The sequence below is a fragment of the Aphelocoma coerulescens genome, chromosome 1A (assembly GCF_041296385.1).
Source record: "Aphelocoma coerulescens isolate FSJ_1873_10779 chromosome 1A, UR_Acoe_1.0, whole genome shotgun sequence".
Classification (NCBI taxonomy): Eukaryota; Metazoa; Chordata; class Aves; order Passeriformes; family Corvidae; genus Aphelocoma; species Aphelocoma coerulescens.
In genome coordinates, this window is record NC_091014.1 from 28,194,162 (window position 1) to 28,219,380 (window position 25,219).

The window sequence follows — 25,219 nt, forward strand, 5'->3', positions numbered from 1 at the left end:
GGGGATGTGTTTCTACACAGCTGTGTTTCAGAACCTCATTTTTAGGTTAAAAAAAAAAGAAAGGAAGGTCCGTATCACTTACTCATGATGAGGTAGAGACCCTAAAACCTGTGACAAGTATTGCAATTTTATGATGTCTTTCTAAAGCTTCACATATCACATTTGCAGTACTATTGTATGCTTTTCTGTTATCCATAAGAAAGATTGTTCACTTGGCATTTCCACAGTCCCTTTGCAGTTCATGGATTTAAATGTAGACTAGATAGCAGGATATGTTAAAGAGAGATTTTAATTTCCTCATGTGACCTGGCAATAGTGAGTCACAAGACTGTTTTGATTATCAAGAAGTCTCTCTGCCACAGCTGGCTTTTGTGCCAAACTATTCATTTACATAATAGATCCTAGTAACTCTTTGAGAAGTGTTGAGTTCCTTTTATGCATTGAGTACTATTCTGTGTCCAGTTTACCTCCAACTGGAATATGAATGTAATTTTTTAAATTGCTTTGCCATCCATTTTGATTTTAAGCAGTATTTTGCTCAAAATTTATTTCCAGGACTTTGTTGTATTTCCTATATGTTTATTATCAATGTGTGTGATTCTTTGCATTCTTTGCTGTGGTAGATATCACCACTTTTTTTTTTTTTTTTTTTTTTTTTTTGCTATGAGAGCCTTAAAGAAAAATTGTCTCACACCCATGATTAGAAAACAGACTTGTGTAGTCCATTGCCTTGCCTTATCAGAGACAACACAGACTTTTGTAAATCAGCTGATCTAGAGAACTTGGGGTTAGGAAAAAATTTTGATACTTCAGCAGCATTCCTTTATGTTGCAGCATTAGTTTGCTAACTGCATAGTTTCGTCCTAGGGATGAAATTATCTTTCCTTTCCATAGTATGATTTACTGGATTGTTTCTAAAAATGCTCTGTTTAAAAAAAAGTCCTTTTTATACAAAACATTACTTCAAATCTTTCTTCCCACAGCACTCAATTACAGCTATAAATATACCTCTCTTGAGATTGAATCACATAAATGCACTGATTCCTTGTGTCCCCTAAGTCACCTGAGAACTGTAATGAGACTGTCTTTTTACCTATCTACCTTAGAAATGTCTAGTGTTTTGAATAGTTCCTGTATAAATTGGATTTGTCACATCATAAGTCAACCCTGTTTATCTCTCCTTAGTGCTTTGGTGCAAGTCAGTAGTTACAGACCTCTCCCTGAGGTACCAGTATTTTATTAGTTATTTTTATGTTGGCCACTGCCAGACATAGGAATGCTGGGTAGAGGAACCCTTCAGACTTTTAATCCAGTATGGTCATTCTTATTTTAGAAACCTTCCGTATAAATTTATTAAAATTTTAAAAAGCCAACATTTTTATGGCAGACAAAATTTTTTTAAAGTGAAGGACTTAGATGTGGAGTTTAGAAAGGAAAGGTCAAGATGAGCTATACTGAGCATGTACTTATGTTCTGCTGTCTTTTGCTTCCTTATGATTTTGAATGATTTGTTATTATCAACTCCAAGGATTTTTAAAATTGGTATATAGATGTGCTTCATGTCTTGAGTACAAAAATGTAGCTTGAAACTATCACAAAGATGGTTACCAGTCAAGCAGACTGAGAGCTGTGTGATGCCAGAATTAAGGTTGTCTGTGGAACTCAAGCTGGTCTCCCTTGTACGGCTGTATCACAGCACAGCATCAGTTTGCACCGTGCTTAGCATTTTACAACACTGGGATTCAAAACACTCTCTCCCACAAATATCTGCTGCAGTGATGTTTTTTGATCCACAGGTTCTTAGCTGGACGTGTAGAGGAGCACTACTGCTAGAAAAAATACTGTAGTATTTGGCTTAAGTTGCCAAATGGGAACTCATATGGCAGAGGCAGAGGCAGAAGTAGGATATGGTTGTCTGGGGCAAACTTAGCTTAGCACAAAAAGTACTTTAGTACTTTATTTTTATTTTTTTGCCTTATGTGCAACCTATAAAACCTGCAATAAAGTAAGTCCAGTAGGGAACTTCTTTCTCCAATGCAGTACATCTCTAGAACATGGCACATCTTTGTACTGACTCACTCATGCAAAGTGGTCCTGTGAGTGGAAATATAAACGGTGAATACTAACTTGGAATTCAATAATACCTATGCTCAATTGTATTAAATTGAATTGTCATAGACAGTAGTAATTCTGGTGTTTTGTAATATGCCAAAGTCTGACTTTACAATAAAAAGATTAATTTAATATTATTTTAGTGTACTGTTTCTGAGGAATTCCTGAAATCAAAATAAAAACAATAATAATTTTTATATTCCCAGATAATTTCTACCAACTGTGATGTAAAGATTACTACACAGCTCTCTGACTAGAGAGCAACAACAGGTTTGATTCCTGGAAAACCAAAAACTAAATAAAATTTTAAAAATTGAAAAGAGAAGAATATTGCAATATTCTAAATTGCTTCTTATGGCCAGCTGGTAAGGCTCAGCTATCAGGGATTTATTTCTCTATGGAAGGAGTGGATTCTATTAAGCACACATCTGCCTCCCTGTTTTCTTCCCAGCCCTGATCTCTTTTGGACTGTGTCCACAGTCTTGGCTTCTTTCCTCTTTCACTATTGATGTTCCTCATCCTCCAGTCCCTGTTCCTTTGTTCAAACAGCAGTGTCATTGAGAGTTTCTCCTTAGCAGCAGGGAAGACTGGGGCTAAGCAGATAATGGTTACTTAATTTCTGTCTCCTTCATATTGTCAGACTCCAGGAGAACTGTCCCAGTGACTCCACTTTAAATAGTACGTGAAAATTTTAAGCTGAATTTATTATTCCAAATAATAAACCCAAACCAAAACCAGCACTACCGTCCGTGTAACACTCAAAATAAAAAAAGGTACATCTCAAGAAAAGCATTCACATCTCTGTGTACTTTGTTTATTTGTTTGGTGTTGATAAGTGCCATGCTGTAATTTGTCTTGCAGAGGCTGCCTACACACTCCTGCTGTACGATGAGCTGCTGGAGTGGTCTGATCGGCCGCTCAGGGAATTTCTCAGCTACCCCATGCAAACAGAGTGGCAACGTAAGGAGTGTCTCCATCTGACCATCATTCAAAACTTTGATAGGGGAAAGGTAAAATAGTCCTATTTTACTGAATGGATCTGGGAAGGGTAGTTCATTCATTTTAGGATATTAGTGCCAGGGTTGCAGTCTTTTCTTATTTTTCAGGGGAAGTGTTTGTCCTTGCCTGATTAAGCAGTTACTTAGCAATGCAGTAGGTTTCTTCTAATCCTGTGGCTGTGTCCTAGAAATCCTCCACTTATATATGAGAATAATTTTCACTTGCGTAGCAGTTGGCTGCACAAGTCAAAGCACTTTATAAAAGGTGATATAATTTCTCCCCATTTTAAAGGTGGTGAAAATGAGCCTTATAATGCTAATGAAGCAAGTGTAATTATCCTGTAGTCTAAACTTTTCTATACACTTAGTGTTGATTTGTCCTGCTGACAAACAAGCAATGCATTACAATTCTGTGTAGCTTGTGTAAAATCCATGTAAGCCTAATCAGTGTAACCAAATGAATGTTGATTATCATGTTTTTCAAACAATTCTGTAATTATATTACAGAGTTTAGCTTACCTGGTGCAATGAAGTATTTTCCAACCTACTAAAATTAAGGAAGATGTATTAAGAGTACAATTTTAAAATGTAAAAATCATGCTGTGTTGAATCTATCTCATGTAGTGTCAGAAGAGTTGTGCATCACTCTTGCAATGACTTACATTTTGTGCATAGTCCAAAAAGAATAGTTTATTAAATAAGTCTCGAAATATATTTTTAATTCTTCAAAGAATTCATCAGTATTACTCAGAAACTATCAGTATGCTTAGTGGACAGTTTGTTCAAATATTTTCAGTTGCAAGAAGTTTGACTTGTATAGGTAGAACAGACCACAAATAAATCACAAATTGTCAAACAGCTGCTTTGAATTACTGAACATCTTTTACTTGCTTGCAGTGTTGGGAAAATGGCATTATCTTATGCAGGAAAATTGCAGAACAGTATGAGAGCTACTATGACTACAGAAACCTCAGCAAGATGAGGGTAATGTACTTGAATACTTTTCATCAATCAGGAATCCAAAAGCTTTTTAATTTTGGTTATAAAATAATACTTAGAAAATTGAATTTACCACAGATTGGTCCTTAGGTTTGCAAATCTTGTTTTTTACCCTGAGGGTTTTTTTCCTACAATAAGGATTATAGAAAAGGAGTGCAAGCTTTTTAAAGAAAAATGAGAAAATCCTGTCTTCATAGAATGGTTTGGGTTAGAAGCCTTAAGGATCATCTAGTTCCAGCCCCCCTGCTAGACACCTTTCACTAGACCATTTTGCTTTATTTTATTATAAAATTAATGTTCTTCCAATATTTGTACAGCATCCTTTTTGTGTGCATGCTTATGCATAAAAATAATACTACAAATTCGCTTTCATTAGTTTCCTACAGTTTATCCAGGGAATGTGCTCTGTGCAGTCCTTCACTATAAGCAGCAGCATCTCTTCGCAGTTGTAATTGCAAGCAAAGAGCTTGCCACAAGCAATGTACACCTTTACTTTTTTTCTTTAATTTACTGCTTAAAAATATGGTCTGTTTAATATTATATAGTAAAAATGAGTCTTTCTTTGTACAGTCTTCCTGTTGTTTCTTTCATTTTAGAACTCTAAGCACTGTTTTTCATTCTTTCAGATAGTCCATTTTAAAGATTATTCAGTCTTCCCTTTTCTTATGTGCTTCTGATGGATTCAATATTGTATTGCAGCTTCCCTTTAAAATTTCCTGTACCTGTAGGACGCTTGCTGCTAGGACTATGTGAAGTCCCCTTAATCCAGAGCTGCTTTAACAACATTATGCAAAATTCTCAACACAGAGCTATGTGGCAGGACTCCCTGTTATCTGCTTATTCCATATATATTTAGATATGTCAATGGCAGAATCCTATAAGCAAAAGCAAACTGACTATCATCATGTGAATAAAATGATTAGTTTATGCATGTTTAATTAATTGTTCTGAATGTGTTTTGTGTTTGAAATATCCTTTTACTGTATCTGTGCCACCAATGTTAATCCAAAAAGGGAGATGTGGGGATTTCTCATAGCAGTATAATTAGGCAGCTGTTGATAACATATGCATATTAAAAACTGTCTGCATTACCTAAAATAAGGCTAAGACTGTGTTTGGTTTTCTCCCACAGTATTAAAAACTTTGCTGAAAATATCATCAGAAAAAGGGGACTTTGGCATTAAGATCCCTTTGTGTCAGTGTTTTGAGTGAAATAAAAACCAGATGTATTGACCAAAAATTATGCTAATTGCTATTGTGACATTTTAAAGGAACTCGTGTTTGATGCTTAAATCACTGGAATCTGGTATGGTTTGGACAAAACTGTCTTGAATATGGAAATGAGACTTTGCCGATTTAACTGACCACATTACTGCCATGTGTTTGGATGAGTAGCAGTTTACTGGGTCATATATTTCAAACTGTCTTTCTATTTTACTCCCTTAATATAGGTACTTCATATTTTAAAGGATTTCTTTTTTTAATCTTGGAAACTTTCAGATCCCTAAGAGGTATAATTACTTAATTTGATGCATTCAGAAACTTCTGGATGTCCTAGCTGTTGCTCAGAGATATATTGCAATTCTGGTATCCCAGACCTGAAATACACTCCTTTTTGTGATATCTTATGGTAAAAATACACTTTCAGAAAAGACTAATTGCATTTCTTCTCAATCTCACGCAGATGATGGAAGCATCTTTGTATGATAAAATTATGGATCAACAGCGTTTGGAGCCAGAATTTTTCAGAGTTGGTTTCTATGGGAAGAAGTTCCCATTCTTCTTGAGGGTAAGTGAAATGAAAATAAACAGAATGGAGGAATACTGACATTCATAATCACTTTCACTGTGTTAAAATTTGTTCATACCATGTACAAATTCTTATCCTGTGAGAAATTCTTTATCCTCATGTTTCATGGTTAAGAAAAGGTCCTGACTAATGAAAAGACAAATGCTAGGCTTCTGGAGTCCTACATAAACATAATATTCGTGCTTATGTTGGAAACCATGCACCTATACTGTTCCACAGACCAGTGGTTCATGGTAGTTTGTTCCCTTTATCCTGTTCTGTTTCTGCTGGTGGGTGCTCAGAGAAAGACTGTCAGAAGTAGTATCCATTGGTAGTGGGATCATCAGCAATTTAGCACTTAAACAATTGCATTCCCAAGTTCCTTTTTTTTTTTTAATGACTTAGAAATTCCACATGCTGAATTTCATTTATTATTAATGTACTAAAACTGACAAATAATAAAGTTATTACTCTTGATCATTAATCTGGAAATCTGAAGTTTCCAGAGTGCCCTTGAAAATGTTAGTGGTGTTTACACTGTTCCCCTCTTCCACAGTCTGCAGTAGTTTAGCTGCATTGACTGTCACCTTCGGAAGAGGACAGAATCCATCTTACTCATGGAGCAGCTGCAATCATAATCCAAGCTTCTCTTCCTGTGGTAATTGAAATAAGTGATGAAGGAACCTCCTCCATATGGTGGAGGCCTAAAAAGCCTGCTTTGTCTTTGCCTTAGTGGTGGGGAAAATGACAATTTCTAACTGGTAGATGTAGCATGAAACTCTCCCCTTTAAAAGTGCTCAAAAAGAGTCTGATGGGAAGATAGTTCTTGATATTACCTAATAGTCATCTGAATATAACTTCTGTATAAACCAATTTGAAAATATTAATCAGAAAGAATTTAATGTTTAGATTGCTAAACAGCAACTGATAGAGTAAAAGCAGTGGAAGAAGCTGCACAGTAGTGCAGTACTTTCAAACCTTAGGTCTTTCACTGCTTATGCATCTTCTTATTCAGTTTTCAAGTTAAACATACACAGCACAGATTTATGCTTGCGACACCAACAAGGACAAACTTAATACATTTGATTTAATTTTTTTATGACAAAGCAGTTTGTAAGTCTGGCTGTGTTTGCTGTAGAAGGAATGAAGACTAAACTTCATAATAAAGCTTTCACATTTTAATTTGTAGTTGAACAATAATACTGTTACAGTTGGGGGTTTTTTGTAGCAATTCCCATGAAAGTCTCGGCTCTCAGAATTTGATGCCAGGAGCATTCTTTTACTTTGTGTCGTAAAAACTGGCTCATTTTAATTTTCCAGGCTGGTAATTGATAAACATTTAGAGGATAAGGCAAATTGAATGCCTTCTGCAATTTTATTATGCAGTGTTTTTACAGAATTGTATAACATTAGAGCAAAGTTTCTTAGTTCCTCATGGAATCAACTTCCAGCCCATTTCATTGTCTTAACTGTTTGTTGGGTTGTATTTCTGTTACATATTTTATACAGTCTGATATATCATGTTAATTGCATACTTTGATCCACTTAGAACAATTTCTCCCTTCAGATTTTATTAAACTTTGAAGTGTAATTATTCCATTTTTCCAGACTTTTGAATAAAACAGAACTTATATGATAAAATTTCCTTCTTCTGATTTCCTTCTTCTAACTTATATGATAAAACTTCCTTCTGTTCTTCCTATATTCCTTATTTTTATTCTTGCCTTTTTTCTTATTTCTTCCTTCTTAAAATGATGCAAAAGTTGCCTGGAAAATCTATATTTAACAGTGTGTGTTTGGATTCCAATTACTTTCATGTAACTTGCTCTTGCTTTTTGTTTTCGTATTCCACTCAGAATAAGGAATTTGTTTGCCGAGGACATGACTATGAAAGGCTGGAGGCATTCCAGCAGCGAATGTTGAATGAGTTCCCACATGCCATTGCTATGCAACATGCTAATCAGCCAGATGAGACCATCTTTCAGGCAGAAGCACAGTGTATCCACATAATCACAAAGCCATACTCTGCACTTACATCTTCTATGCTTTTAAAAAATGTAGGTACGCCTATAGCCAATTTCAGTCACATGGTGCCTCCACTGAAATAAATGGTAGGTGAGAATTCCCCTGCATTTTGTTCCAGTTCACTCTATTGTGTTTGGAAGGTCTTTGTGTAATTTTGGTTCTATTTAAAAATTCCTTGATGTGTTATTTACATCATTTCTTTAGCTAAAAGTACCTACAGAACTATCACCACTGTGATAATGGTGTAGCAGTTCAAGTTACAGTAATTTAACTTCTTACAATACAACATTGTGTTAGCATGGCATGACATATTGTGTGTGTAAGAATATATTTAATTAAATTTAAATTTTACTTGATGTACTATTCCATGTAAGTAGCTGTATTTCAAAAAGAAAGATGAAATTTTCAATGAAACAGTACAAAGAAATCTCAAATGATCAAAATATCTCTCTGGTTCCCTTCCCAAACCAATATTAGTATAGAAGCATTTCAAGATGTGCACTTTCTAAAGAATTTTTCTTCAGTAATGCTTCAGGAGTCAATATACCTTGCTAATTTGAATAAAGTGGGATAGCCTTAACTCTTTACATATAGATTTGCAGATCTATGCAGTGACACCAATTCCAGAAAACCAGGAAGTCTTGCAGAGAGATGGCATTCCTGATAATATCAAGAGCTTTTACAAAGTAAATCACATCTGGCGATTCCGATATGACAGGCCATTTCACAAAGGGACCAAGGACAAGGAAAATGAATTCAAGGTAAAGTATCATGCCCTTTCCTGATCTACTGGACCTGTGGATTTGTTTGTAATATCAACAACAGCTGCCTTGTTGAAACATCATCTGTATGTGCATTATTCAACTGAGTGTGGTATAACATTCTGTGGAGGAGAGTATCTCAGGTTTGACTATTTCACTTCTTACTTTAATAAAATAATATCAAAAATATATGGGGGATGCAAAGGTCTTGCTGTATATGTGACTAGGAGTGAAAAAATTCATTTGGTTTTTTGCATCTGTGACATATACAAGGCAGAACTGGAGAGAGCAGAGTAGTTCTCTGAAAAGTTTCTTGGGCAGATGGGAAAACATTGTTAAGTAGGTAATCTGGGAAAGCAATAGTTCCTTCCCTAATAGGTAAATCCCTTCAGTTCCTCCTAATAAAATATGTTACAATCTTTTGGTGTAATTTTAATTCTGACCCACTAGAAATACGTCCTGATGCAGAATATATTCTGGTATTCAGACACAAAAAAAAGTTATCCCGTAATAATTTTCTTATAAATTTAGAAGAAAGAACTATAAGGGTAATAAATTAGCTAAATTGATGCACTATTGTCCTCTAATTTAAGTTTAGGCTTTGTTTTAACTATACAGCTTATAAATATATTTTGTGTAAGCACAATCTTGTGTGTTGATTTGTCATTTCACAAACCTCTTGCACAAAGTGTTTACCAGTAGTACATTTGAATGTCCCATCAGCTATGCATTCTGGAATCTCAGGTAGGGCATCACAGAGGGGAGCTGATCATGGTCTGTGATCTGTAAGTTGTTCTGCTTCTGAACTCTTGTTCTTCTCAGATGTTAGTTCAGAAAATAAATATTAAAATACCAATTCAGTTGTGAGTCACTTTTGGAGATTTGGGGACAACATATAATAAATTTTAGGAGTGAAGAATCAGCAGAAATTACTGCTTAGTACTAAGACCTAGATAGTATGGAGAAAAGGGAGTGTCATTGGCTTATGGGATAGACATTTCAGTAGGAAATTGGATGTTAGTACTTTTTTTTTAATGTATACTGTTACTTTAATGAAGGCATTCATAAAGAAAACTGGTAATAATTAAGGAAGATACAGAATCAAATAGGGAAATAAATTGGTTTTATATATTTTAGAGTCTATGGGTAGAGAGAACCACGCTGATCTTGGTGCAGAGTTTACCTGGAATATCTCGTTGGTTTGAAGTAGAAAAGCGTGAAGTGGTGAGTATGAGACTCGTGTCAGTATGTATTGTGGGTTGGTTTACTTCCTTAATCATAAGTCATTCAATGAACTGCTCTAAGATTTATTACACATATGTAATTTCTTTGACCAAGGTCTCAATGTGGCTACAACAAAATTATTTACAAAGTATATCGAGTTTTCTGATTTCTCTTGTCTTGAAAAGTATTATTAAGAACCACCCTTAGGATTCATTTAAACAGTTGAGGAAAAAGAAGTTGAGAACAATAATGGGCAGCATTTAATGTTAGAAAATTACTTCCTTAAAACTCAGCATCATGTAACATTTAATACTTAGAATATCTATAGCTTAATGTATCCTTCAGTGTCCTGGAAAAGTAAACATTCTCCAAGTTCCTGTACTATAATAAATGTTATGAGCTACTGAACAGAACCTGTAGGAATAGGGTCTAATGTACCAGTCTATTATTGACACGTTGTAATTTCTTCTCCTTGCTTTTTCTATTTCTTGAAAAATCCTTAAATAGATTCCAGATATATTTGGAGGAGTGCTCCTCCCATAAAGATCTCTAAATGATTGGTCAGTTGCTGAGACCTGGAGTGTAACATCTACAACTATTTTCCTTCTTGTCAAAGCCAGTCTTCGAATAGTCCCATTAAATATAAAGATACCATAGTACAACTGATTTTCTCTAAAACTCTGTTGTGTTTTTCTTTTATAATAGCAGGAAAATGTCATGTGTTCACCATCTTGACATTCTCCTGTAGAAAACCAAAAGTGGAGTTCAGTAAAAATCAAAAAATTGTGTGACATGAGAAATTTTGTCAGTTGACTCCTGCTGAGTCCTTACTAGGTTAATATGACCACTAATACGAAGACCTTCAGTTTACTATCATGTTACCATTATAGTCACCATTTCCAAAAGTAAACGGCAACGTTTTGTCCAGGGCATGTATGAGGTCATGACTGGGATTTGTGCTTGTATGTTTTGGTAAATTATAGCAGCTGCAGGCCTGTACTCTTCCCATTGCTCAGTTCACACTACCTGTGAAAGAACTTCCCCACCCTCAAGAGATGAGAGGCACATCCTGCTCAAGGCTGCCTTTGACTATAACCTGATCACCATTTTAGCTCAAAGCTTACATCCGACTTCCTATCTGTAAAGTCTTCTTGTTGACTTCAATTTGGGTGGGGAAACAAACTCACCCATACTTCAGCTCTGCTCTGTACCCTTAAACTGGTGAAGCTCCCCAACCCCAAGCCCATTGTAGGTAAAGTTACCAACAACAGTTTAATCCTGAATTCCAAGAGTTCCACCACTGGCCGAAAGTATGTGAATGTTTTGCAGCAAGGGCTGGGTCTTCTCTCAAGGTCAGATAATGAATCTACAAAAGAGTGACTGTTGTTTATTTTGATCATTAATTACATGATAAAATCAAATCTCTTCCCCAGGTGAGAAGTATTTTCTCTGTCCCAGGACTCTAGGATATAGAATAATATTTGTTTTATTTTAAGAAATCAAAAATTACCTGCAATATATTTCTTCTTTCAACTGAAGATTTAAGTTGTTTGCAATGTTTTTCACTCCTCTTCCAGGTGGAAATGAGTCCTCTTGAGAATGCTATTGAAGTCTTAGAAAATAAGAACCAGCAGTTAAGAACACTGATTAGTCAGTGTCAAACTCGACAGATGCAGAACATTAACCCTCTCACAATGTGTCTAAATGGGGTCATTGATGCAGCAGTTAATGGTGGAGTTGCTAGATACCAAGAGGTAAGCAATTTACTTGCTGTTTATTAAAAATCCGATTTCTTTCCCTGTACAGATGCAGCTCCTCTTTATGAATTAAGGACAGAAAATGCTGTATGAATAATAGTTATAATTATACCTATATTGCAGCTTTGGGTTAGGTAATGTTAAAGATGAGGTTTATTGAAATAACCATTTTGCTGCACACAGTACCATAAACTTATTCCAGTGATGACTCAATTCACAGTTACCCTGCATTCTTCAGTGATTTGTTTGGAGATTTTCAATTAAATGGTTAATTGTAAGTAAATTATTATAATACATTGCCTATTCTAGGACAGGAGCTACTTCTGGCCAACAAGCAAATTTATTTGTTTGTAATAATATTCTAGTATTTATTTATATATATACTATATATAAAAATTCTCAACAAGAAGTTCATTATCGTGAAGAATCGTAATTTTCTAGATCATTCTTGTATCTCTTTTCCAAGTTTTTAAGAAAAGCTATTTTTGGGGGAGGGGGGAAGGGGATTTAAAAGAATCAATACAATTTAGAAATGTCTAACACTGGATTAGTTTCCAACAGTTGTTCCTCATTATTATAATTTTTTAATCACTGGAGAACCTTAAATGTTTGGGATACTGTATTTGCACAAAATTCTGTGGAATTTTGAAAGTGAAGTAAAAAGAAAGGTTTTTTTAACTTTGTAGCCCAACTTGATCTTCTTCTTTCTCCTAATAGTCTTAGAAATACTTGAGTCTGCTGGTTTTTCCTTTGAAAATGTCGAGTTGAATAACATTCTGTCCACTTGTCTCAAAGGCTGAGAGATTCAGTGTTTACTCAACAGTATTAAATTTGATAAAACTGCATCTTAAACTACAAGTAATTAAGTCCAGCATAGTATTAGAATCTGTCTTCAAAACTGCCATGGTATGAAAATTATGAGACTGAAGCAAAGCAGTAACATTTTTGATGTTTCCTAACTGCCTTTAAACAACAACTAAACTGTTTAGCATAGTGAAGCACGATGAGGGGAGTCCCTGGAGAAATACAGTCATGTCAGAACTATGTCTGGTTTGAATTAGCAGTATCAGAGCTAGCTCAGTGTCTCTGCACAGCTTCCATTCTTCACAAGCATATCAAAGGTTCTAGCTTGATCCTTATTGTTGTCCTTGGCTGTAATTCTTGATCTCCTAGACAGTGTTCATGTTTTGATTCCCTTCTGCCCTCTGTCCCTCGCTATACTAAAATAGGACTTTTCAGCAATTTTGTTTTGTGTACATCTAAAATGTTAGCAATTATTGTGAGGCTTTTTTTCTTCCATTTCACTCTAATTCTCTTTGCCTGACCATTCTTCAGGCTTTTTATGTCTTCCTGTTGTTTTGCCAGTCCTTATCTTCTACCTTTCTTGTTATCCCATTCTCTGTAAATGTTTTCCCTGTTTCACTTGCTTTTCCCTTCTGCCCTATACAAAGCTCAAAGTTCAGTCATTCTTGGAGCATTTGGTCTTGAGGTGAGAGTGACCATGTCTTTACCAATATCTTCCTTCCCTTCCCTTCCAGCAGCTTCCAAGTTTTAAGAAGTGTCCTTTGACCATTTGCTGCCTTCTTGATTCTGTCTTCCTTCTTCCCCCTTTTTCCTCTTGAAAGTTTTTCCTGTATTTTTTTTCTCTTCTGACGGGGGAAAAGCAGCTATCTCTAATTATTCAGCACCTTTGTATTGCAGATGTTAAAGCTATCCATTCACTAGTTTCTGTACAGGAACAGATTCCAGGGAAATTTAAATAAGTAATAGTTGTTATGTAGCACCTTTATGTATGCTAAAAAAATGGCTGTAGACTGAACCACTGATTTTTTAAAAAAACTTCCTAAACACTATTGGAAAACATGAAGAGTTGTTTTTGTGCCCACTAACACCTCTTAACTGCAATTTGTACTATAGCTTACATTTCCTTTCACATGTGCTATAAGAGTAGAAGCCCTTTCATGATGAATTATTGCAAGCCATTGGTTCCAAAAATGTTACTGGATTTAGCCAAATTCTAATAAGTATTTGTGAATTTGTTTGAAGTTAGATTATTACTCTAATAATCTAATCATGTCTATAACTCACATATCTGTATCTAATTATAGATCTGTATAAAACCAAAACGACTAGGACACCACCTGCTTGATATTGGAAGAACATTTAGCTTGTAGCTGAGGGGAAAAAACCCATCAGCTGGCAGAAGTTTGGAGTTTGGGATTTTAGCAAGTATCAGAGGGCTCCTTTTAACAATTTAAAAATGACTTCTTATAATTTACTTATCTGTAGGGGAAGGACCATGTGAAATAAATGTATTGTCAAGAATTGTTGTAAGCTCAATATAATCCCCTTGCAGAGGAGAATAGTTGCTAAATTAAGAAAGATGCAGTCTTGAACGGACCGGGGGAGTGCTATGTCTAGAGCATTGCTGGTTGGTAAAATGACTTTGGGGTATTATAACTGGTGCAATTTGAGCATTGGAGATGGACTGGGAAGTCATGTAAGCTCATTAACACAGCTGGATGTTGGTCAGATGCTCCTGAAGTGCGAAGTGTATCTTCTTGACGTCATTGCACTGTGAGTTCTTCAAAATATTATTTATATTAAGAGAGAGTACGAAGATAGTGTCACAGCTTCAATGCCCATAATAGCGTATGGTTCCATCTTGACGCTGTTGTCAAGATGTCTTGACATTTAAGGAGTAATGAAGGGCCTAGAATGAAGAGAGAGGAAAAGCAGACTCTTTGTAATTACTTGAAACTTCTGTGTCACAATACTGGGGAAGAGATATTTAGTTCATGTGACCTGTGTTTGGTTTCAACTCTGATTTGCAGGCTTCAGATTTTGCTTCAGGATCTGTCGTAGATATTGAACAACTCATAAATTCCATATGAGAGTGGCCACATATTTTTGCCTATAGTCTCCACCAATGACTATATGATTCATTACTTATTTAACATGTATTACCCATTATTGCAGTTGAAAGGAACTTTGAAAACATTGGAAAATATTACCTAGAGACTTGGTTTTTTAAAAAAAGAAACAAAAGTGGTGTGTTCTTACTCGTTTTGTTTTACTTTGTAATTTTATTCTGTTTAGGCATTCTTTGTCAAAGAATACATCTTGAACCATCCAGAGGATGGAGAGAAGATCACACGCTTGAGAGAACTGATGCTTGAGCAGGTAAAATGGGGAAAAGAATGAAAAGGTGGCCTGCTCAGCTGTTCTAGCTAAAAATGTCTCCAAATAAAAAATATCGGAGGTTAATAATTGCCCTGTGGTCTTCAGTGTTTTCTGAATTAGATTCCAAGTAGAGAGCAACTTTCTATACAAGCAAGTTTCTGGACCACGTTAGTATTTTTTCCCCTAGTCCTTTCCACCGTCACCTTAATCACTTCAAGCTATTTTGTGTAAAATACAGGTTGAGTGAGTGTGTTATATTTACACAAAGTCACTACTACAGAATAAACATTATTTCATTGAAACATTTGATGGCTTCAGCATATATTTGTACTCTACCAATGTTACAGAAAAATATTTTCACTACAAGGTTTGCCATAAGAGCAAAACACCATTCAAAATCCTCTTGCAATGAATGATATCTAGTAGTAATTGCCAAAGTAGGTAGACAGTGAAATAAATACAAAGTGATATATTAAGCAGATGAGTATTCTATGCATTATATATTTTGCATTATTTCTCCATTCATTTATAAGAAAATGACCTATCAGCCTCAAACCCGAGGTGTTTCCATTTGAAAATACCGAGTTTTTTTTAAATCTAAGATTTACTAATATTTCAGCTTTCTTAACTGGCATTTATCTATTTTTGTTCTATGTGGCATGTTGAAGTTTCAAATTTTATTGCCGGCTTGGAATAAAAAGGGTCACAGGAATGGAATTTGGCAAGATGGAAATTCCATTTTTCATCAATATTGTGGCATCTTTTGCTCAGATCAGCCGAGTGACAGGTCCTCAGACAGTATAAATCAGAAGAGATTCACTGAGCTCACTTTAATTTCACTGAGACAATGTATCGTAATTGACATTACAATTTTATTTTTTCAAGCTGCAGTTAATCTCACCAATCTTTACAATGTAAAACAGGAGTTAATAACTTCCTGTACTAAAAATGTGGGTTCCAAGTAATAGCAGCTAAACCCTCTCTGGCACCCACAGCTGATTTAACGCAGAGCATTTGGAAGGGCCGGGGTGGCTGTGTGTGTGAATGGATCTGCTGCAGTCCTCACCCAAGGTCAGGGATGCTGAGCAGCTGCGTGCCTGCTCTCAGGCTGTGTGAAAACATCAGCCAGGAGCTCTCATCCAAAGATATTACAGCACACTGTAGCTATTTTGTTTTTAAATTTATCTGATTCCTCATATAACCAATTCAATGTTTTGAATGCATGTGATCAAATTTGAGCAAGATTAAAGTTTTAGCACTGTGATTCTGAAGTTTGTCATGCCTTGTGTCAAGAGTATACATTAAGCCACCACTAACGGATGTCTCTGGGGAGTTGAAATAGGATAGGGGATCATGGAATTCATTGCAAATATATTACAGAGTCTCTGGTGGATGTGACCATTGCTGTTGTTTCATGTTTTTTACAGCTGTTCTTATAAAAAATGGCTTTTATTTAGGATGCTCCTTCGTAAAGTTGCCATTTAGTCAGAGTTTTGACTATGTTATCCATAGTGTTTTTTAGTATTACAGTTGAATTTGCATAGGTGAAACCTTTGGGAAAGTTGAATGGGAAGAGGCATTATATCCTCTTGTGTGTTACTGCTTTTGGTCCTAGGCCTTGTTTGGTTACAGGTCTTCCAGAGATTTAGACAGATATTTTTAAGGCAACGTGCATTTTGTTGGATTTTTTTTTAATTAGTGATGAGAGCTTAAAGAAAATGGAACAAAAATACTTTTTCCCTTTCTGCAGGCCCAAATTCTAGAATTTGGCTTGGCGGTGCATGAGAAGGTGGTGCCACAGGACATGAGGCCGTTGCACAAAAAGCTGGTGGATCAGTTCTTTGTGATGAAGTCAAGCTTGGGAATACAGGTACGTGAGCAGGTGCATGGGTAGACCAGGAGACTGCTCGGCTGTGTTAAGGGTTGGTTCATTTTCCCAAGCAACAAACAGTGACATCTTCTGGTTGTTTGTCCCCATTACAGCTTGTAGCCTCCTTGTAAAAAAAAAGCAAAGAGAAACATAAACTTCCCATACCACGCAGAGAAAAGTAGTCACATTTTACTAATAGCCACATTTTACTATCAGTAGTGAAAAGTTAAAATATTTTTCGTATTGATGATGAAGCTGATTCAAAGTGCCAATATAACTACATTTATATATAGTTACCTACATATCTGTATCTTACAAAATGTTTAATGATATTATGTTCATTTTGATTAATCTTCTTTTAATAACTCGCCAGGAATTTTCTGCCTGTGTACAAGCGAGCCCTGTTCATTTCCCAAATGGAAGTCCTCGTGTATGCCGGAATTCCGTACCTGTTTCTATGAGCCCTGATGCTACCAGGGTAATACCACGACGCAGGCAAGTTAAATACTAGTAATGACATATTTTTGCTACCCTTGGAAGATGACCCATAAATACTTCCATTACATGCATGCTTCCTTGTATGGTCTGGCTGAAGTGTGTTCAGCCTTGAATAGCTGGTACATGTATTCTCTCTCCTTCTTTCTCTCTCTCTCCCCCCTCCCCTCCCCCAATTAAAATTTAAAGATTAATAAACATGTGCTGTTCTCACATGAGAAATGATGATTGACAATTAGAGTTAACCATTTTATACTTCATTATTCTTATGATAGCCCCTTGAGTTACCCAGCTGTCAATCGATACTCATCCTCATCACTGTCATCCCAAGCTTCTGCTGAAGTCAGCAACATCACTGGGCAGTCGGAAAGCTCAGATGAAGTTTTTAACATGCAGGTATAATTTAGTGTCATTCTTTAAACTATACAGAATCTTTCTATTTACTAAATTAATGCTTCTATTATTTCATTCAGAAATCTCAAAGCTATTGCTTATGCTTCTTTTAAAAACCAAATCTTTAGTTAACCTCGTCACTTAGAAATAATTTTTTTATGTAACTGTTTTCTCTTGTTTAAATTAAGAGTATTAATTTTTTACAAATGTAATAAGTAGCAATGGACTATGATGCAAAGTCATCTGACACATAAACCTTTCTGTCCAGTTGTCACATAGTGATGTAATTATTTTACTGTATTAATTATATTTCTATTTATTTAGTATTTTACTATATCTTTCTGTAGCTAGGATAATGTTCTTTATACTGGTTTGCTATTTTGAATTACTGATAAACTATTCTAAGAAGTTACAAATTCTTTGTTCTAGTGAAAATTATGCTATAAATTTTTGACTTCCAAACCAGTAAGTGTGATGTGGTAACAACAGCATCTCTTCTATACACAGCCTAGTCCGTCTACCTCAAGCTTGAGTTCTACTCATTCTGCTTCACCTAACGTGACCAGTTCTGCCCCATCCAGTGCCAGAGGTCAGTGCTCATCTGCTGTGGTAAGCCATATTAAATGACTCTTGATACATTACACAGCTGAGTTTCTGCATGATGTCACTGGTCAGACATCAAATTTAGCCAATTACTTGAGGAATCTGAATTATTGGAGACAGAGGAATTTTTTGTCATAAGCATAGAATTGAAATGTCTGAGTTTCACTGCATGAATTTAATCACTTGACACATTTACATTCTAGCTTCTCCTCTATTGTCTGACAAACATAAGCATTCCCGAGAAAACTCTTGCCTGTCTCCCAGAGAGAGGCCCTGCAGTGCCATCTACCCTACTCCTTCAGAAACTTCTCAGGTAAGAAGTTTGTTGGGAATCCTCAGAGCACAAATAGCTCAGAAGACAGTAAAGGCACATGTTGAACTTTGAGCAGATTCAGTGTCTGTTCATTGTTGTAAATTTTCAAGGGGTTTTTTACGTTTTTATAAGAAAATACTCTAAAATATTTTAGATGTAAGAGATGTGAATAGAATACATAGTGCTTGTTCACATTTCTGCTTGATTTCTTTAGGTGTAGGTCTGTTTCTTACATTTACTCACTGAAGTGAGAGAGAGGTGCAGAGACTTACCAGATGACACATCCTGCTTGTGTGGAACAACACCATTTGTTCAATCTAGGGAAGAAGACAAAAAATGAAAAACTGTTATCATGGCAGTTGTCCTTGTTGAGCTCCCCTTTATTTCTTCTGAGGAAGCAAATCCTAGCCACTGTGAGATAATAACCTATTCCGTGGCAATTCTTATTTTTCAATGTAGTTTCAGAAAAGAATGATAGACATTTTGTTACTCCAGAGAAAAGTATGTATTGTGTTCTTGCCTTAAAATACTGTTACATAGGTCTGTATGAAACATGTATTTTTTGAGTATTCTGAAATGCAACATGAGCTTGGAAAGCTGGCCAATACTGAATCCATATTTCGTCTTTTCTTCTTAATGGACCTATTTTCCTAAAGTGCTTTTCTTTAACACAGCTGCTGTTTTAATCCCTGCCATCACACAATGCACCTTTTGCTGAAGCTGAGAAAGATGAGAACATACATACAGGTTAAAGGCTCTCCTTTCAACACTTTCATGTCTACCAGAAGTTTTGCCTCTGATAAAAACCAGCTCCAGGGTTCTCTATTTTAGAAATTATTTATTGGTTTCTCATTTGTTCTTTTCTACTCCCTTGTTTCTTCAGTTATTGAATTGGCTCTTGATTTAATTTTTAATCTCTTTTCTGTTTAAGTCTTCATGCTATTACCTGAGGGCTTAAGAAGTAATACTGAAGCTTAGCCAGACTTAAGGACAGTTCTCAGGAACTACTTACAGCAGATAGATCTACTGACCACTTCGTCACTGGTAGTGGAGCCAAGACAACAGACAGGAAAGATCAGGAGATGCTCTTTAAATAAAGCGGTTTTACAGTTTGCCGCAAAGAAAAATTATCCCATTTTTGCTCCCAGACTACAAACTCTTGCTTTGCCAAGTGGAATGCGACTTCTATCCCTCACTCTATCCGAGATTGCATAAGGGAGGCTGAGGAGCTCGTAGGCCCAGTCTCCGCTCTCTCTGAGACTCGCCCAGCAGGAAAATCTCCCAATCTGTCTCTACCCTCAGTGTCCCATGAGAGGGTAAGTAGAAAATTAACTTGCTCATACAGTGAAGTATATTTCAAAGATGAGAAGGTCTGATGGTTTCTTTCTCTCCATATAATCATAAATGAGGATATATTTCTGGGGAAAGGTGAAATTTCTTTCTCTAGTGTGCTGTTCCCTCAGCAGTAAAAATAGACTGTGATCAGAAACAAAATCCTGATTCTCTGCCTTCTGATAAAGGGGAAAAGAATTCCTCAGGACAATTGTAAGGAGATATCTTAGAGATACCTGCAACTCTCATTTAAATTTAGCTGCTCAAACTGTTTCTTGTCCTTTCTACTTTTATTCAAACACCATTTCAGCAGTCTTGGTTGGAGCTTCACACTGAGAGGAAAGGACCACCCATTTATGAATTACTTTGTTACAGCTTAATGAAAGCAATTTTTACATTAGTATTTCAACTGGGAGAGATGACATACACAGGCAAATTCCTGCACTTCAAGTCTTTCAGGCCATAGCTACCTTATTTAAGGAAGTTTAATGGACTTCACAGAACAAGACCACAGCAGTACTGCATCCGCTTCCTCATTGAAATCAATGCTCAAGGTTATGTACAGCTGTTTTTAGTCAACATCCATTTGTGCTTGCTTTGTGATCTCTGGCTGACTGATTGTACAGTGTCTCTCCACCTCTTCCCATACTCTGAAGAGGAATGCCTGCTGTCACTGACTGGTCAACAAGCCTCCTTAGTTTTTGCACTATTATTCTTCCTAGTGAAGCTTTTTGAATTTCACATTTTTGGGGTTTTTATTTGCGTGTCATTAAACATCCTGTGATTGCTCTTGTTCTTCCATACGGTTTTATATTTCATTCTTTTTAGTATGTCTTTGTTGCTCTGTATTTCATTCTGCTTTTGTCTCTTTATCTCCTCCAATTTCAGTTGCTTTTTCAGCCGTTGCTCTTTCCCTTTGCAACAGAAAACGGGCTTCAACACTTGTCCACCACATCCGAGTGCACTGCAGACTCACTAGGCAGTGAACATTCAATCCAGAAATCCAGACCAGGCAGGAACATATGATCACACTTTCTGTCACATCAGAGTACATATGTAGTTATACCATCTAAATTTAATGGTAACTCCAGGAAAAGAGATATTACCTGACCCAGTATGACTCTAATAAAGCAAACCTACTGTAGCTCAAAGTCTACCAAAGCATTCTGTCTCTGAGATGTTTAAAGTGAAGTTGAATTGGGCTCAAGTTATTTGCTCCTCATTGTGTAACGTGAAGCTGCAACATATTAGATCAATGATGATCACTTTGCAGCTGGGTTTGCCATCTTGTGGAACCACAGCATAGTGCCTCACCAGCTTGGCACGGTCCTCTGTGAACACTGGAAAGAGACACAATAATAGGATTTTTATTTGGATTTCACTGATTATCTGACCTTGCTTTTAAAGAAAAAAAAGTAAGAAAAAAAGTGAAGTTTTTCTGCTCCCATTTCCTCTGAAAAGTACATCTGACTTACTTGTAGGATTAACTGTATGCTGTTTACATATGTTTTCAAGGCACACTAGTGACCCATGGATTATTTGAATGCTGCCAAAGGAAATAAATGGTAGAATTTTAATTTTTTTTCATACATTTACTATCACTGCGTCCCACAGTGGTAGGGAGGAAGAGAGAGATCCAGCAGGCAGGAATTGTGCAGCAAGATTCATTTATTTAATTATTTTACAAGTTCTTTTATAGACTTTTTTCTTAGTCTAATTGGACAAAGGATCAGCCACCCCTTGGGGGTGATTGGCTAAAATCCTAAAACATCCATTGTCAAAATATTTTTCTACTGTACCATAAACAAAGCTCTGCAAGGTCGCAGGTGTTCGTAGTTTACAGAACTCTGCAAATATCCTTGTGAGAGAGAAAAGCCTCTCATGGGCCTAGAAAGAAGCAGGAAAATTTCTTGCTAACAGCATTTTTGTATCCACAATTTACTGCGATTTGTAAACAAAATGAATTTTAAGAAAAGGAAAGACAGACATGTTTTATGGGTCAGCTCTTACCCACAGGAGATGTAAGAAGACTGCTACCAAATGAGTCAGGGTTGGAAAACAATACTCAATGCTTTTTTTAGGTAACAGCCATAACTTGATTATTATCTTGTTCAGGTCCTGATTCTGTAATGAAATTATTGCAAATCTATCATTCTATTTGTTTAGTTATCTATTAAGATATCTCTTTAGGAGTGAGCTTTATTATGTTTTTTAAGGTGCTGGAAACTGTCAGAACTCAGTAGATAATAATCCTCCCTCCAATTTCTGTGTGTACAGTTTTCAGATAACTGGTCTACTCCCTATCTGTATACACATAGTTTTATTAAACTTTTATTAAACACATACTTTTATTAAACTTTTATTTATTATTAAAATTTATGTTCTTGTGTGATGTTTATCGCTCTACCTCCAAAGTAGACCTAGGGGTGTGGGGGGATAATAAAAAAATATATTTGTTTTATTAAAGGCTACTGAAATACAACAGCAGCTATGTGTAAACCATGCTGTTCTCAATTTACAGAGAATGCTCTTTAATCATATTGGAGATGGTGCTTTGCCACGAAGTGATTCCAATCTGCCCGGCTCTGACAAAGGTCAGTGGAAATGCTGCAACATGCCAGTCTTGGAAGAAGGAAAATTTAATTACTCCATCATGTTCATGTCGAATGCCAGTTCTTTTGAGTGCATACTGTCATCTCCAAGTGTCAAAGCATTCTAACTGACTAAATAAATTGTGCTAACAAATCTAAGTTTCAAAACACTTCGTCAAAAAGGGGAGAACATGGTGTTGGAACTGAGTGTTGCACTCAAATAAGGCCCAGAAGTTTGCAGGAGGGGGTGATGGAGAAGCAGGTTGCAGCAGGCTGCCTGTGAGACCTGTCCTTTTTGCTTTTCAAGAGAGACATATGAGGTGAAAAGCCAGCTTCTGGAGAATGGGGCCTGTGCCACTCTCCAGAAGGTAAAGAGATGAACAGAGTCCTAAAGTTTGGTACCAGCAACTCCTCTTTACCAAATACAACTGTGTGTGCTTCTGCTTACACTTTGATTGAAAGCATCAGTTTGTGGTTTCTTGCTTTTTGGGGATTTTGTTTTTAATTAGGGCAAGTGAGAAATCTATTTTTCCACATAAAAAATATTGCCTCTTATAATTTTGCACATGGGGAAATCCAATATTTTTGGCATAGTAATTGTTCGCCATGATTTCATTATGTGCCTCACGTCTATAATATGCTCATTTCATTATGGTATCTTCTTGGTATGCTGAATAAAGGGTACAGTAAAATAAGTGTATAGAAAGTAACTATTTTAAGAATATACTGTAATAAGAACTGACCAGGAATCAGATTTTCTTTAGTAAGAGCTGGGGTTTATAGGTATTTTTGTGTTTACATTTTATGAAAATACAGGTGGAATTTTTTCACAGGACTGAAAAATATATGAAATAATTTAACATGGAAATAGCAAAACTTTTCCACTGGCCTATGCAGCCAAGTACATCACAGAATAATTAAAATGAAGTATTCTCTCCTGAAGGCTGAGTGCTTGGATGACTCAAAAAAATTGGCTTGTCAAGAGATTCAGGCACTGAAGTACCTAGGTCTGGTGCCAGATTTTAGGATGAGGGCAAAGCCATACTGTTAGGTGACAGCTTACAATAAAAGCAAATACCGTATTGCATATTTTGGCAATAACAAAGCAAAATGATCCTCTAAAAACCAGATTATTCTGTGCATTGATCCCAGGGTCAACTAAAGTGCAATTATACTGTGACAATATTGTTTCAGATATGAGACCAGTATTATTTTTACTGTACTTACTGTATTAAGTCTGGTGTGCAGTAGGATTGCAGTCCTGAGAGCTCTCAGAGGGGCTACAATAGTGATACTTGATGTCATCATTTAGCAACAATACTTCGCTTTTTCGTTTCATTTTTGTAAATAACACAGGGTCCTTGCATGTGATTCTCTACTCACAATTGAAATAAGTAAACAAGAAGGAAACTGACATGGCAGGGAAAGAGGTTTGAGGCTTTTAAGGTGAGGGATTTTTTTGGTGGTGTATTTGGGAGATGAATGGGAAAGTTTGAAGCAGTTATTTTCAACTCTTTTGTTTTTCCTCAGAAGGTATAATGATTGTGTTTTTCAAATTAGGTTTTGTCCTGTCCATGTTAAATTCCCTGTCTGTCTGACTTCTTTCCAATATTAGTGACTTCTTGATGACATGAGATAATCCAGTTCTATCAAGGAAGCTCTTCCAGACTTTATGGGATCATTCAGTTAAAATCAAAGAATTTGGTCAGGGCAACACAGACAAAGAAAACAGCCAATTTTATGCATGTCAAGGTGATAGGCAATTCACATGATCAAGCAGAGATCCTTGACCGCAGATATTAACAGTGTATAGAAATTTTCTCAGTCCATAATAATTTCTTTATTTGATATTTTTTTCTGTCAGACACTTTTAATTTCTTCCAGTTTTCACTCCCTCCATTTTGTGCCCTTCTTTCCACCTTCTTTCAATTCTGAATTTGTAGTGTATGCAGGGAACACAAGACTGTTAGCACAGAAAGCTTTGTGAAGGAGGTTGATAGGAATTTGGCAAGTTCCTTTCTCTAGTCCCTTCTGTATATAAAATGATTTAATGGAAACAGTGTATGAATAGTCTATTCCCCTCTGTCTGGAAACCTCTAAATAGGAGTCTGGTGCAAAGATAAACTGATTATATTAACAGGTTTCAAGCTTAGCTCCCTTTGTGGTTGGATTTGCAGTGCACCAGAGTGCAATCTCAGCTGTTGCTGCTGTTGATGGCTGCCACTGCTGGTCACAAACTGACCTGAGGGCCAGGTGCATCCATCAGGCATCCATGAGATTGACAGCTGCTATTTAAGAGCTTTGCAAGTGCAGATGTAATCATGAGAGCTTTTCAGGCATGCTTATTGAATTCTTAGGCGTTTTGTCTATTTTTACCCTCATGGATAAAGGCAAGTCAGAGAACTGGAAGTGTTGATGCCTATGACAGTTTTTTCATTCTCTTCCAGCTGTAAACTCCACCCCCAGCAGCTGGAGCCTGGATAGTGGGAAGGAAGCCAGAAACACATCAGAAAGTGGAAAGCTTGTATCTCCTCCTGTACCACCAAGACCTGCACAGACTGGTGAGTTAATGAACATTTCAGATCCAGTACTTGAGGGCTTAGATTCTTTCCACTCTGTTTAATGTTTAACTTCTTGGGCAGGTTAATTTATTATTCGATTTCTTACATGAAGGGTTGTAGAACTGCCTCTGCAGGTATTTTCATCTCATTAATGTTCTCTGCAGTTTCCAATACTTCACTAATGAATGATAATTTTCAGACAGTTCCTGCTAG

General features: G+C 36.2%; 1 protein-coding gene across 5 annotated transcripts in view; it reads left to right on the forward strand.

Moving 5' to 3' along the window:
• DOCK4 (dedicator of cytokinesis 4) overlaps positions 1-25,219 on the forward strand; it is a 230,487-nt gene that overhangs the window by 198,412 nt on the left and 6,856 nt on the right. For 4 of the 5 annotated variants that reach the window (XM_068997410.1, XM_068997428.1, XM_068997436.1 and 1 more), the window contains 16 exons: positions 2,974-3,122; positions 4,008-4,094; positions 5,794-5,898; positions 7,755-7,896; positions 8,518-8,684; positions 9,822-9,908; positions 11,486-11,662; positions 14,765-14,848; positions 16,599-16,718; positions 17,092-17,213; positions 17,489-17,609; positions 18,114-18,195; positions 18,413-18,522; positions 19,671-19,838; positions 22,376-22,448; positions 24,893-25,006. In XM_068997410.1, the coding sequence (XP_068853511.1) occupies positions 2,974-3,122; positions 4,008-4,094; positions 5,794-5,898; positions 7,755-7,896; positions 8,518-8,684; positions 9,822-9,908; positions 11,486-11,662; positions 14,765-14,848; positions 16,599-16,718; positions 17,092-17,213; positions 17,489-17,609; positions 18,114-18,195; positions 18,413-18,522; positions 19,671-19,838; positions 22,376-22,448; positions 24,893-25,006 (1,908 nt within the window). The remainder of the gene's footprint in view (positions 1-2,973; positions 3,123-4,007; positions 4,095-5,793; positions 5,899-7,754; positions 7,897-8,517; positions 8,685-9,821; positions 9,909-11,485; positions 11,663-14,764; positions 14,849-16,598; positions 16,719-17,091; positions 17,214-17,488; positions 17,610-18,113; positions 18,196-18,412; positions 18,523-19,670; positions 19,839-22,375; positions 22,449-24,892; positions 25,007-25,219) is intronic. The other variant, XM_068997418.1, reaches the window with a different exon arrangement.